Below are 12,012 nucleotides of genomic sequence, written 5' to 3'. Positions count from 1 at the left end.
GTTTTAACTCTCAAGAGGAGAGGCCAGAACTGGTCTTGAGAAGTACTAGCTAATGGAATGTCAACATCTGAATAACTTGTAAATGTTCAAAACTATATTAAGCTTAGTCGAGATAATTTTGACAGTGACTTCCCTGGTGGTTCAGTGGTTAAGAAGCCACCTCTCAATGCAGGTGACGTGGTTCCATTCCTGGCCAGGGAACTAAGCAAAGCCCAAGAGTCACAATTGGAGAGGCCACGTGCTGCAACAAGAGATCTTGTGTGCTGCAACTGAGACCTTACGCAGCTCACTTAAAAAAAAAAAAAGATAATTTTGACAAATACGTGCACTTCCTACCTTAGACCCTCCTGCACTGCCACCTTCCTCCACAGGACCCTGGTTGTTCACATGGCTCTGATATTGAGCCTTTAGTCTCATGTTCAACAGTATACTTTGGGTGGAAGATGTTAAATTCTTTTTTTTTTTTTGAAGATGTTAAATTCTGAGGCATGTATTCTGAGGCTGGGAAAAACACCTCACACAGTACCTACAAAACTGCCAAGAGGAAAAAAGCATTTTTTAAAACACTTTTGAAAAATACATAACAAACTAACTTAAAAGATTCAGAGGAAATGTAAAAACAAGAACTCACGGTCACTGGAAATGCTAAGGCTGTGTAACTACCACTTACAAGCTTTTTTAACAGGGCAGATCTTTACACCAAGTGTGACTGGATGACCTCTAATAAGATGAGGCTAAAGATCTGCATAAAAGAGTAGATATGTCTGCATCTTGTTGGTGAAGCTTTGCTGAAAATTTCAAGTAAAGCTATGCAGCTGAATTGATAGATTTTGCACATAGCACAATGTCTTTTATGTGGCCCCTGCACCAACTATAACATCTGAATTACAAACCCTAGGTTGAATCACCTTGCATCCCCAGCATCATACATTAACCTCGTCTCACTGATACACGTCATTAGTTCAGCAGAGGTGAGATATCTATGCCCTGACTCGTGAAATGTGCTGCATTATCCATGGATGACAGTTATCAAACGTGTGAACTCATCATTATCACTGTGCATTTGAAATCACACTGTCATGAATATTCAGAGTTACGTTTCTCGCTTATTTTACACAAAGGAGCTACTCAGCATGAATACAAAGGCAGAAAGTAAGACTCAAAGAAGCAAAGCAAGTCATTGAAAAGGAATCACACCTTCTGGGCTGCTTTCTTCACTGAGTTACACTCAAGATTTAGAGCAAGGCAGTAGAGAAACTCCCTCCACGTCTCCTTACTTCTTCCCAGTCCAGAGAGAGCCTGGGCTTTCACATGATGCCCCTGGATGCATCCAAAGACAAACATTTGTAAAAAAACAGTGTGATGATGCACTTGCGTACAAACAGCCCTGAAAAAAAAAAAATCACTGGAACTGTTTTATTTTCATATTAAATAGAATAAACACAAGCCCACGGAGGATGGCTTCAGATCGACCACTTTCTAAATCGGGCAAACCTGAATGTCCCACAAGCATGATCAGAACATCAGAGTCCACATTTGGAGTCTGATCCCAAAGCAGATCCAAGGGACCGGCTAAGAGAGCACTGGACGTCCAGCACCTTTAACTCACTCAGTGATCAGCGGTCACTACCATGTCCCCATCTTCAAGGTGCATATGGTCTTGTGGAAGCAGACACACATGACAGAAATAACTATAACAAAGTGTTAGCATACAGAGTGCCACAACAGAAATTAACAAAACACAACATGGGTCAGTATTTCCCAACAGCATTTTGTTTTTGCTTTATGGATGCAGTATTTTCTCAAATCACTGTATATATTGTGCTCTGTTTGACTAGTTTCACATGTTACATTTCCATTGGAGTCAGTTGTTTCCATCATTTAATCTTTCTCTTCTGCACTGTTGAATTTTTTTCTTGTTGGTCCTCAGTTCTTTGCTTGTATTTAATAAAGATGAATTACTTCCAGCAGGTTTCCCCTGACACTGAGTCAGTTAGAGCCTTGGATGACTGGATGGATGGATGGATACTGGATAGATGGATGGATGGATGACTGGGTGTATGGATGACTGGTAGGTGAATGACTGGGTGGATGACTGGACAGATGGACAGGTGGATGTCTAGATAGATAGACAGATGGATGGATGGATGAATGGATGACTGGATGGATGGATGAATGGATGGGTGGATGAACAGATAGATGGGTGGATGAATGGATGACTGGATAGATGAATGGATGACGGGATGGATGAATGATTGCATGACTGGATGGATGGATGTCTTGCTGGATAGATGACTGGCTGGATGAATGGATGACTGGATGGTTGGATAGATGAGAAAATGAATGGATGGATGGATGACTGGGTGGATAAAATAAAGGAAAAAGGGAGAACAAGCTACATACTATCTATTAACCTCGGTTACTGTTTCTTCAGTGTTTCTAAAACAAAGGTAATTAGAAAGTAATACAGCAGGAGGAAAAATATCTTAATTATTAAATAGAGAATGCTATAGGTGTTCATCTCATCATAAGTTCTTAAAAATTTTAAAATCTCTTAAGGGGTTTAAAATTCAAAGATTCATGAAGAAAGGTACACCTTTTATTCTTTGGCTTATAAATCTTCTCAAGGACAACTTAAGCTATCATTGTTAGGTCAGTTCAGTTCAGTTCAGTCGCTCAGTCATGTCCGACTCTGTGACCCCATGAATCGCAGCACACCAAGCCTCCCTGTCCATCAGCAACTCCCGGAGTTCACTCAGACTCACGTCCATCGAGTCAGTGATGCCATCCAGCCATCTCATCCTCGGTCGTCCCCTTCTCCTTCTGCCCCCAATCCCTCCCAGCATCAAAGTCTTTTTCCAGTGACTCAACTCTTCACATGAGGTGGCCAAAGTACTGGAGTTTCAGCTTTAGCATCATTCCTTCCAAAGAAATCCCAGGGTTGATCTCCTTCAGAATGGACTGGTTGGATCTCCCTGCAGTCCAAGGGACTCTCAAGAGCTTTCTCCAACACCACAGTTCAAAAGCATCAATTCTTCAGCGCTCAGCCCTCTTCACAGTCCAACTCTCACATCCATACACGACCACAGGAAAAACCACAGCCTTGACTAGACGGACCTTAGTCAGCAAAGTAACGTCTCTGCTTTTGAATATGCTATCTAGATTGATCACAACTTTTCTTCCAAGAAGTAAGCATCTTTTAATTTCATGGCTGCAGTCACCATCTGCAGTGATTCTGGAGCCCAAAAGATAAAGTCTGACACTGTTTCCACTGTTTCCCCACCTATTTCCCATGGAGTGATGGGACCAGATGCCATGATCTTCGTTTTCTGAATGTTGAGCTTTAAGCCAACTTTTTCACTCTCCTCTTTCACTTTTATCAAGAGGCTTTTTAGTTCCTCTTCACTTTCTGCCATAAGGGTGGTGTCATCTGCATATCTGAGGTTACTAATATTTCTCCCGGCAATCTTGATTCCAGCTTATGTTTCTTCCAGTCCAGCGTTTCTCATGATGTACTCTGCATAGAAGTTAAATAAGCAGGGTGACAATATACAGCCTTGATGCACTCCTTTTCTTATTTGGAACCAGTCTGTTGTTCCATGTCCAGGTCTAACTGTTGCTTCCTGACCTCCATACAGATTTCTCAAGAGGCAGGTCAGGTGGTCTGGTATTACCATCTCTCTCAGAATTTTCCACAGTTGATTGTGATCCACACAGTCAAAGGCTTTGGCATAGTCAATAAAGCAGAAATAGATGTTTTTCTGGAACTCTCTCACTTTTTCCATGATCCAGCGGACGTTGCCAATTTGATCTCTGGTTCCTCTGCCTTTTCTAAAACCAGCTTGAACATCAGGAAGTTCACGGTTCACGTATTGCTGAAGCCAGGCTTGGAGAATTTTGAGCATTACTTTACTAGCACGTGAGATGAGTGCAATTGTGCGGTAGTTTGAGCACTCTTTGGCATTGCCTTTCTTTGGGATTGGAATGAAAACTGACCTTTTCCAGTCTTGTGGCCACTGCTGAGTTTTCCAAATTTGCTGGCATATTGAGTGCAGCACTTTCACAGCATCATCTTTCAGGATTTGAAATAGCTCAACTGGAATGCCATCACCTCTATTAGCTTTGTTCACAGTGATGCTTTCTAAGGCCCACTTGACTTCACATTCCAAGATGTCTGGCTCTAGATGAGTGATCAAACCATCGTGATTATCCTGGCCATGAAGATCTTTTTTGTACAGTTCTTCTGTGTATTCTTGCCATCTCTTAATATTTTCTGCTTCTGTTAGGTCCAGACCATTTCTATCCTTTATCGAGCCCATCTTTGCATGAAATGTTCCCTTGGTATCTCTAATTTTCTTGAAGAGATCTCTAGTCTTTCCCATTCTGTTCTTTTCCTCTATTTCTTTGCACTGATCGCTGAAGAAGGCTTTCTTATCTCTTCTTGCTATTCTTTGGAACTCTGCATTCAGATGCTTGTATCTTTCCTTTTCTCCTTGGCTTTTCACTACTCTTCTTTTCACAGCTATTTCTAAGGCTTCCCCAGATAGCCATTTTGCTTTTTTGCATTTCTTTTCCATGGGGATGGTCTTGATCCCCGTCTCCTGTACAATGTCACGAACCTCATTCCATAGTTCATCAGGCACTCTATCTATCAGATCTAGGCCCTTAAATCTATTTCTCACTTCCACTGTATAATCATAAGGGATTTGATTTAGGTCATACCTGAATGGTCTAGCGGTTTTCCCTGTTTTCTTCAATTCCAGTCTGAATTTGGTAATAAGGAGTTCATGGTCTGAGCCACAGTCAGCTCCTGGTCTTGTTTTTGTTGACTGTATACAGCTTCTCCATCTTTGGCTGCAAAGAATATAATCAATCTGATTTCGGTGTTGACCATCTGGTGATGTCCATGTGTAGAGTCTTCTCTTGTATTGTTGGAAGAGGGTGTTTGCTATGACCAGTGCATTATCTTGTCAAAACTGCAGTCTTTGCCCTGCTTCATTCCACATTCCAAGGCCAAATATGCCTGTTACTCCAGGTGTTTCTTGACTTCCTACTTTTGCATTCCAGTCCCCTATAATGAAAAGGGCATCTTTTTTGAGTGTTAGTTCTAAAAGGTCTTGTAGGTCTTCATAGAACCGTTCAACTTCAGCTTCTTCAGCATTACTGGTTGGGGCATAGACTTGGATTACTGTGATATTGAATGGTTTGCCTTGGAAACGAACAGAGATTATTCTGTTGTTTTTGAGATTGCATCCAAGTACTGCATTTCAGACTCTTCTGTTGACCATGATGGCTACTCCATTTCTTCTGAGGGATTCCTGCCTGCAGTAGTAGATATAATGGTCATCTGAGTTAAATTCACCCATTCCAGTCCATTTTAGTTCGCTGATTCCTAGAACGTTGATATTCACTCTTGCCATCTCCTGTTTGACCACTTCCAATTTGCCTTGATTCATGGACCTGACATTCCAGGTTCCTATGCAATATTGCTCTTGTGATATTTTGTATCACAGAGAAAGAGATATTGGAACTTTCCAGCCAAGACACAGAGATTAAAATTATTCCAGAATATATACAAAACTCATTCTTTCACTAACATTGCTTATATTCACCATGTATATTAGGGCTCAACTGCTAGACATGATTATTACATGATCTTCCTATTTAAACTGTAATTTTAAACATATGTTTTAACTCACAAATTTATAAAGTTCTTTACTTTGTTTACCTATTTGTTCAGTGCATAAGGCATATTATTCAGTTAATCATCTACCTGGTAATCTAAATTAGTGTTTCTTATCTAGATCCAGTTGGAAACTTGGTCTTTTCAACTGCGCTGGATTATTATGAAGTGGATTGCTACATTTAGACTACCCATAAACTGAGAGAAATGTACACTGTCTATAACTGCCTGATGACAACAGTCTTATTTAATAATTTATTAAGAACATTCCATAAATTTACATTTATTATCTCCAAAGCTGACCCATACAAATACCTTAGACAAGAGAGGTTCGTTCTGACAAACTTCACCAGCATCCTGCAGAGCCTGTTCATAGTTCTTCATGGATAAATACAACTCTGCTCACAGCAGCAATAATGAATTATCACCAGGAGCTGAAAGACATCAGGGATGGAAATAAACAAATATGACTGCACTTTAAGAAATCATCTTTAAGTGATTAGACATATTAAATTAGAAAACGAACATAAAGGTAACCCTACTTTGTTGGTGGGAATGCAAACTAGAGAATGCAAACGGCCACTATGGAGAACAGTATGGAGCTTCCTTAACAAACCAGGAAGAAAACTACCGCGAAAGTGAAAAGTCTTCAGTTGGGTCCAACTCTTCATGGCTCCATGGACTACACAGTCCATGGAATTCTCCAGGCCAGAATACTGGAGTGGGTAGCCTTTCCCTTCTCCAGGGAATCTTCCCAACCCAGGTCTCCCGCATTGCAGGCGGATTCTTTACCAGCTGAGCCACAAGGGAAGCCCAAGAATACTGGAGTGGGTAGCCTATCCCTTCTCCAGCAAATCTTCCCATCCCAGGAATCAAACTAGGGTCTCCTGTGTTGCAGGCGGATTCTTTACCAACTGAGCTATCACAGACAATAAGAAAACTACAGTTCATAAAGACATATGTAAAACCCTGGTGGTCCAGTGGCTAAGACTCCAAGCTCCCAATGCAGGGGGCCCGAGTTCGATCCCTGGCCTGGGAACCAGATCACATGCCACAACTTAAAGAAAAAAAAAGAGATCCCACATGCTGCAAAGAAGATCGAAGATCCCACATGCTACAACTAAGACTCAGCACAAATAAATTTTTTTAAAAAGACACAAGTACCCCAATGTTCACTGCGGCACTATTTACAACAGCCAGGACATGGAAGCAACCTAGATGTCCACTGACAGATGAATGGATAAAGAAGTTGTGCTACAAATATACAATGGAATATTACTCAGCCATAAACAGGAATGGATTTGAGTCAGTTGTAGTGAGGCGGATGAACCTAGAGCCTGTTATACAGAGTAAAGAAAGTCAGAAAGAGAAAAACAAATATCATGTATTAACACATATATATGGAATCTAGAGAAATAGTACTGGTGAACCTACTGACAGAGAAGAAATGGAGATACAAATGTAGAGAATGGACTTGTGGACAGAGCAGGGAAAAGAGAGGCTAGGAGAAGCTGAGAAAATACCATTGACATATATACAAAATCATATGAAAAACAACTAACAGGAAGCTGCCGTATAACACAGGGAACCCAGCCTGTCACTGTGTGATGACCTAGAGGGCTGGGATGGAGGCAGGAGGCTCAAGACGGAGGGAATATTTTTATAATTATGACTGGTTTGCACTGATGTATTGCAAAAACCATCACAACATTGTAAAGCAATTGTCCTCCAATTTAAAAAAAAAAGGTAAAATAAATAATTTCTTCTCAAATCATATGCAGAGTTTCGTAGTTTGGTAAGTATATTTTACACAGCTTCTCTCAGGCAATCAGAAACGAGAATGAGGGATATCTCAAAATGCATCAGGAAAACAGACTGCTATACACACAGTAGCTACAACATAATTTCCACTGAGTAAATGCTGAGCCATCTTAATGTTATAACTAGGCATGGAAAAATAAAAGATTTAGAGTAATTTTCTTGAAAGTACACAAGGAAATTTGCGTTAAAAACATAGTAAAACATAATTTGTTTTTCTATACAACTGAGTGGGTGCAGATTCATGACCATACTTGTACTCATAATATGTTCACATAAGTGGGAAAAGAAGGAAAAAAAAAAATCTTTTCCCTAGAGTCTTCAAACAGAAGAGATCTTGAGAATTACTCATATGCTACTAAGGACCTAAGTCCAGCTGCACAGACGCCAAGAGAACTAAGGACAGTGTTGAGAAGGCAGGGCACCATGGAAGCCAGAGCTCCTGAAAGCAGAACCAGTACGGCTATTTCTTTTGCTGCTGGACATGATTCACTCTACCCGTACTCGTGGTAGGATCTCTGAAACAGGGCTGAAGTGTGCCTTTTAGTTGATCGATAAATATTCCGGGCACCTAAGATGTGTTCTCATCTCTACTTCACACGTTTTCAGCTTGCTCAAAACCCTTGAGCTTGACTTTTTCTCAAAGTAAGTACTTGGTGCTTTCGAAACCCTACTCTATTTCTTCTTAGTTTACACAGTTAACTGGGAAAACACGCATAAAAGAACTCCTGCAAAAAGATACCTGTATCAAGACATGGTGAGCAGGCACTGCTCATAAATGTGTTATTGCTACAAGTGTATAATATACAGAAGGGTATGACGGGGCAAAAGGGGGCAGAGGGGAAAGGGACAGCAGGAATGGAAAGCCAAACAAGAAAAAGCTGAATTTTTAAAAAAGACATTGACTAGCTATGACAGAGATCAGCATCTTTTTCTTCTGTAAAAGGCCAGGTATTAAATACTTTAGGCTTTGCAGGACAAGAGGTCAACTTGAGGATATGCAGGTATTTATATAACAAGAAAACAAATTTTTATAACTTATTTGTTGACAAAATTCAAAATATTTCTGTAATATAGGTTCACGGAGTCACAAAGAGTCGGACATGACTGAGCGCGCGCACACACACACACTCACACACACACAATTAGAAAAATGGAATTCTCTTCCAGAAGGTAAAATTTTCTCAATTCAGGTGCACAGTTAGTGTCCCTTGTCATAAAAATCAACTGAAAATGTTCACCACCTGATCTATAATGAAATTTTACATATTCATCTTTGAAAATGCTCACAGGTACTATGCAATATTGATGTCAGTCCACAAATGTGATTTTAAGATATTTTTTTGATGTGGACCATCTTTATAAAGTCTTCACTGAATTTGTTACCATACTGCTTCTATTTTATGTGGTTTTTTTGGCTGCCAAAAAACTACCTGGGTAGTTCCCCCACCAGGTTTGAACCCAAGGCCCCTGAGTTGGAAACATGGAGTCTTAACCATTGGACCACAAGGGAAGTCCCAAACATGTAATTTTTAGTTGAGTATTTCACTGCCTGGAAGGTGTTCATAGAATTCTATTATATTCGTCTCATGATATTAGCCTCTGTAGTCAGTCTACCCTGAACATAATTGCAGATTAATCTTTTCACACCCAGTATCAGGTTAAAGTGCAAGGGCATAGTTAAATGCATTTTGAAACACAGAAATCTTTAGAGATTTTTGGAAATCTAAAACAAACCAAAAAAAAAGAAAAACAGAGAGAGAGAAAGAAAATGCTGCTGGAAATATATTCTGAGCTTGGGAAATATACCTACTGCAAATCTATGTGAGAATGGACATTTCCATCTTGTTCCCACTTTGCTATAAGGTGATTCTCTGGAATGCTCTAAACAATCACACCTGATGAAAAAAAAAGCTGACTCTTGCATTCTAGTGTTTGTACTGTTTCCTTCGATGTTGCAACAACAGTGGTGGTAGTGAACATTTTTCTCTTGTTCTTGAGTTTTTAAAAAAAAGTGTCTAATGTTTTAACATGAAGTATGTTTGCTAAAATCTTCCAAAAGAGAATATTTATCAAATTAGGTTAAGCTGCCTCTTATTCCTAGTTTCTTACAAGGGCATTATAACATGCAGGCATGTCACATATAACATGTCTCCCCACTGGTATTACTGAATGGTTTATCTAATGTTGAATTACCCTTACATTTCAGGGGTAAGCCTTCCCTCTTGACCTTAACTCTTACTACATAGCTGGATTCAAAATACTAAGAAATTTAAAGGTTTGGCATCTATGTACCTACGTAACGTGGTGGTGGTGGTTTAGTCGCTAAGTCGCGTCTGACTCTGCGACCCCAGGTTCTGTAGCCCGCCATACTCCTCCCTCCATGGGGTTTTCCAGGCAAAAATACTGGAGTGGGCTGCCATTTCCTCCTCCAGGGAATATATAACCATCTAAAAAGCTAATTACACCCTAACAACACCTAACGGCCTTTGAGAGAGGAGAGAGGTCAGAGTCTGACTGCAGAGCGTAAGAACACCCTTACTGGGTTCACCCGCTGAATCCCCAAAGGAAACCTGGCCCCGCCGGCAAGGTTCTCTTCTGCGCCCTGCCCCAGAGCGTGAGCCATCTGCATTTCCCTGCATGACCACCGGAAACCCTTCGCTACACTCCTAAGATAGGGTGAAAAAACAGCCTTGGCCTCACAAGACGGTTCAGCAATGCCACGGAGGTCCTGGAAAAGACGGCCGCGGGTGGACTGGGCCTCTGCTCTTCGCCTCACCACCTGCAGAAAGCAAGTTCTCCCGTCCTGGGCCTGCGGCTCAACAGGCGCCCGCGCCCACTTACCCGGGTCCAGGGCCTGCTGACACCTGGCTAGCGCGGCCTCAGGCTGCCGCTGGCGCTGCAGGTTCCGCGCCTGGCCCGCCAGCCTGCGCGCCCAGCACTCGCCCGGGAAGGACTTCTCCAGCAGGCCGCTCAGCACCACGATGACCCGGCGCGCGGGCCCGGCTCGGCGGAGCGCCCGCACGCGGTGAACCCGCACGGTAGCGTCACCGGCCTGTGCAGCAGCCAACGGCAGCGCGGGCAGCCCAGGAGGTCCCGGGGCGCCTCCCGGGGGGCAAGGCCCGGGCTTTCCCGCAGTTCGCGCGGGCCCAGGGCGCGCGCAGGCTGGCCGTCAGCTCCCCCAGCTCGTCCAGCCGCTGCGTCCCCAGCCGCGCGGCGCCGCGGAACGCGCCCAGGCACTCGGGGAGGCGGCCCGCGCGGGCCCAGCGCGTCCCCCACCCGCAGCCACAGGCCGCGGTCTGGCTACGCCAGGCCGGCCCGCGTCGAGCGGAAGAGCTCGGCCGCCGTGTCGTACTCGCCCGCGCGGAAGGCCTCGTCGCCCTTGTCCACCGCCGTGCCGGCGGCTCACCGCAGTCGCCGCCGCGACAGGGTGGCGGGACCGGCTCCGGCTCCGGGCTCAAGCCGCACTTGCACCCTCGGCGGCGGGCGCAGGGTAAGCTCAGCACAACCGGCTTCGGGCAGCTGAGACAGCCCCGCCCTGTGCAGGCCCGCCCACCACCCCACCCCCAGCGCCGGCGGCTCCCGCAGACCCTCCTCTCCTCGCCCCGGGCGACCCCGCGCCCGTCTACGTGCGCGCTCGTCTGCGTATGCACGCGCCCCCCGCCCGCACGTTCTCTGCACGCCTTCCGCGACTTCTAGGGCCCGCAGCCACCTCCGCTCTTGGAACAGGTGCCCTCAGCCCGCCCGGCGCTCAGCTCGCGCTGAGTGCCACCCTGGCTCCAAGGCCTGGCCAAGACCACCACCTGCGGCTCTGGTTAAAAAGAGAACAGATAAGTACCAAGGGTGTAAGGTGTAACATGATTACTATGGCTAATGCGGCCGTACCATGCACAGGAAAGTTGTTAAGAGAGCAAATCCAAGAGTTCTTATCACAAGGAGAAAATTTGTTTTTCCCTTCTTTTCTTTCCTTTCTTTCTATCGCATCTATAGGAAAAGATGGAGAAGGGAATGGTTACCCACTCCAGTATTCTTGCCCAGAAAATGCAAGGAAAGGCCTAGCAGGCTGCAGTCCATGGGGTGACAGAGTCGGACACGGCTGAGGCGACTCTGACCGCACACAAGATCACGTTCTGTTTGAGAGGAACTTAAGGCATCACAGTGGATGCTCCCAATTAGGAGAGGTCACTCAGGTTACACAGCATGAACATAGCCGAGGTCAATGGGCTTGACCCCTCCACACAATCTGGGTGGAGCACTAGTTGAGCACCCTATGCCAGATGGGTCATGATAGGTTCCTAAGAAGCCCACCTTCAAGACCACTCTATTGAGTTCCATCACCTCTGCATTGTTTGGGGACCACATGCCGTGGATTATCTGTTGATAATGATCAATACATAATTGAGGCTCCAAAGGATCTCTGCTGGTGAGTGCTCATGGCTAGTTCCAGCTCCTCCCAGAACAGCCTCGGCTGGCTGGGCTTTAGGTCTTACCCCCACCCCCATTCTAATGAA

General features: G+C 44.1%; 1 protein-coding gene across 1 annotated transcript in view; it reads right to left on the bottom strand.

Annotated features, from left to right (window-relative positions):
- LONRF2 (LON peptidase N-terminal domain and ring finger 2) overlaps positions 1 to 12,012 on the bottom strand; it is a 35,245-nt gene that overhangs the window by 14,774 nt on the left and 8,459 nt on the right. Inside the window, 10 exon segments of the mRNA XM_068967337.1 lie at positions 337 to 424; positions 468 to 526; positions 1,198 to 1,320; positions 5,999 to 6,117; positions 10,346 to 10,498; positions 10,501 to 10,662; positions 10,665 to 10,764; positions 10,766 to 10,890; positions 10,893 to 10,976; positions 11,214 to 11,312. Coding sequence (XP_068823438.1) covers positions 337 to 424; positions 468 to 526; positions 1,198 to 1,320; positions 5,999 to 6,117; positions 10,346 to 10,498; positions 10,501 to 10,662; positions 10,665 to 10,764; positions 10,766 to 10,890; positions 10,893 to 10,976; positions 11,214 to 11,312 — 1,112 coding nt within the window.

This window comes from Capricornis sumatraensis, chromosome 1 (assembly GCF_032405125.1).
Source record: "Capricornis sumatraensis isolate serow.1 chromosome 1, serow.2, whole genome shotgun sequence".
NCBI classification, from domain to species: Eukaryota; Metazoa; Chordata; class Mammalia; order Artiodactyla; family Bovidae; genus Capricornis; species Capricornis sumatraensis.
The sequence above is the reverse complement of the archived record's forward strand: the minus strand, read 5'-3'. Positions and strand labels throughout refer to the sequence as shown.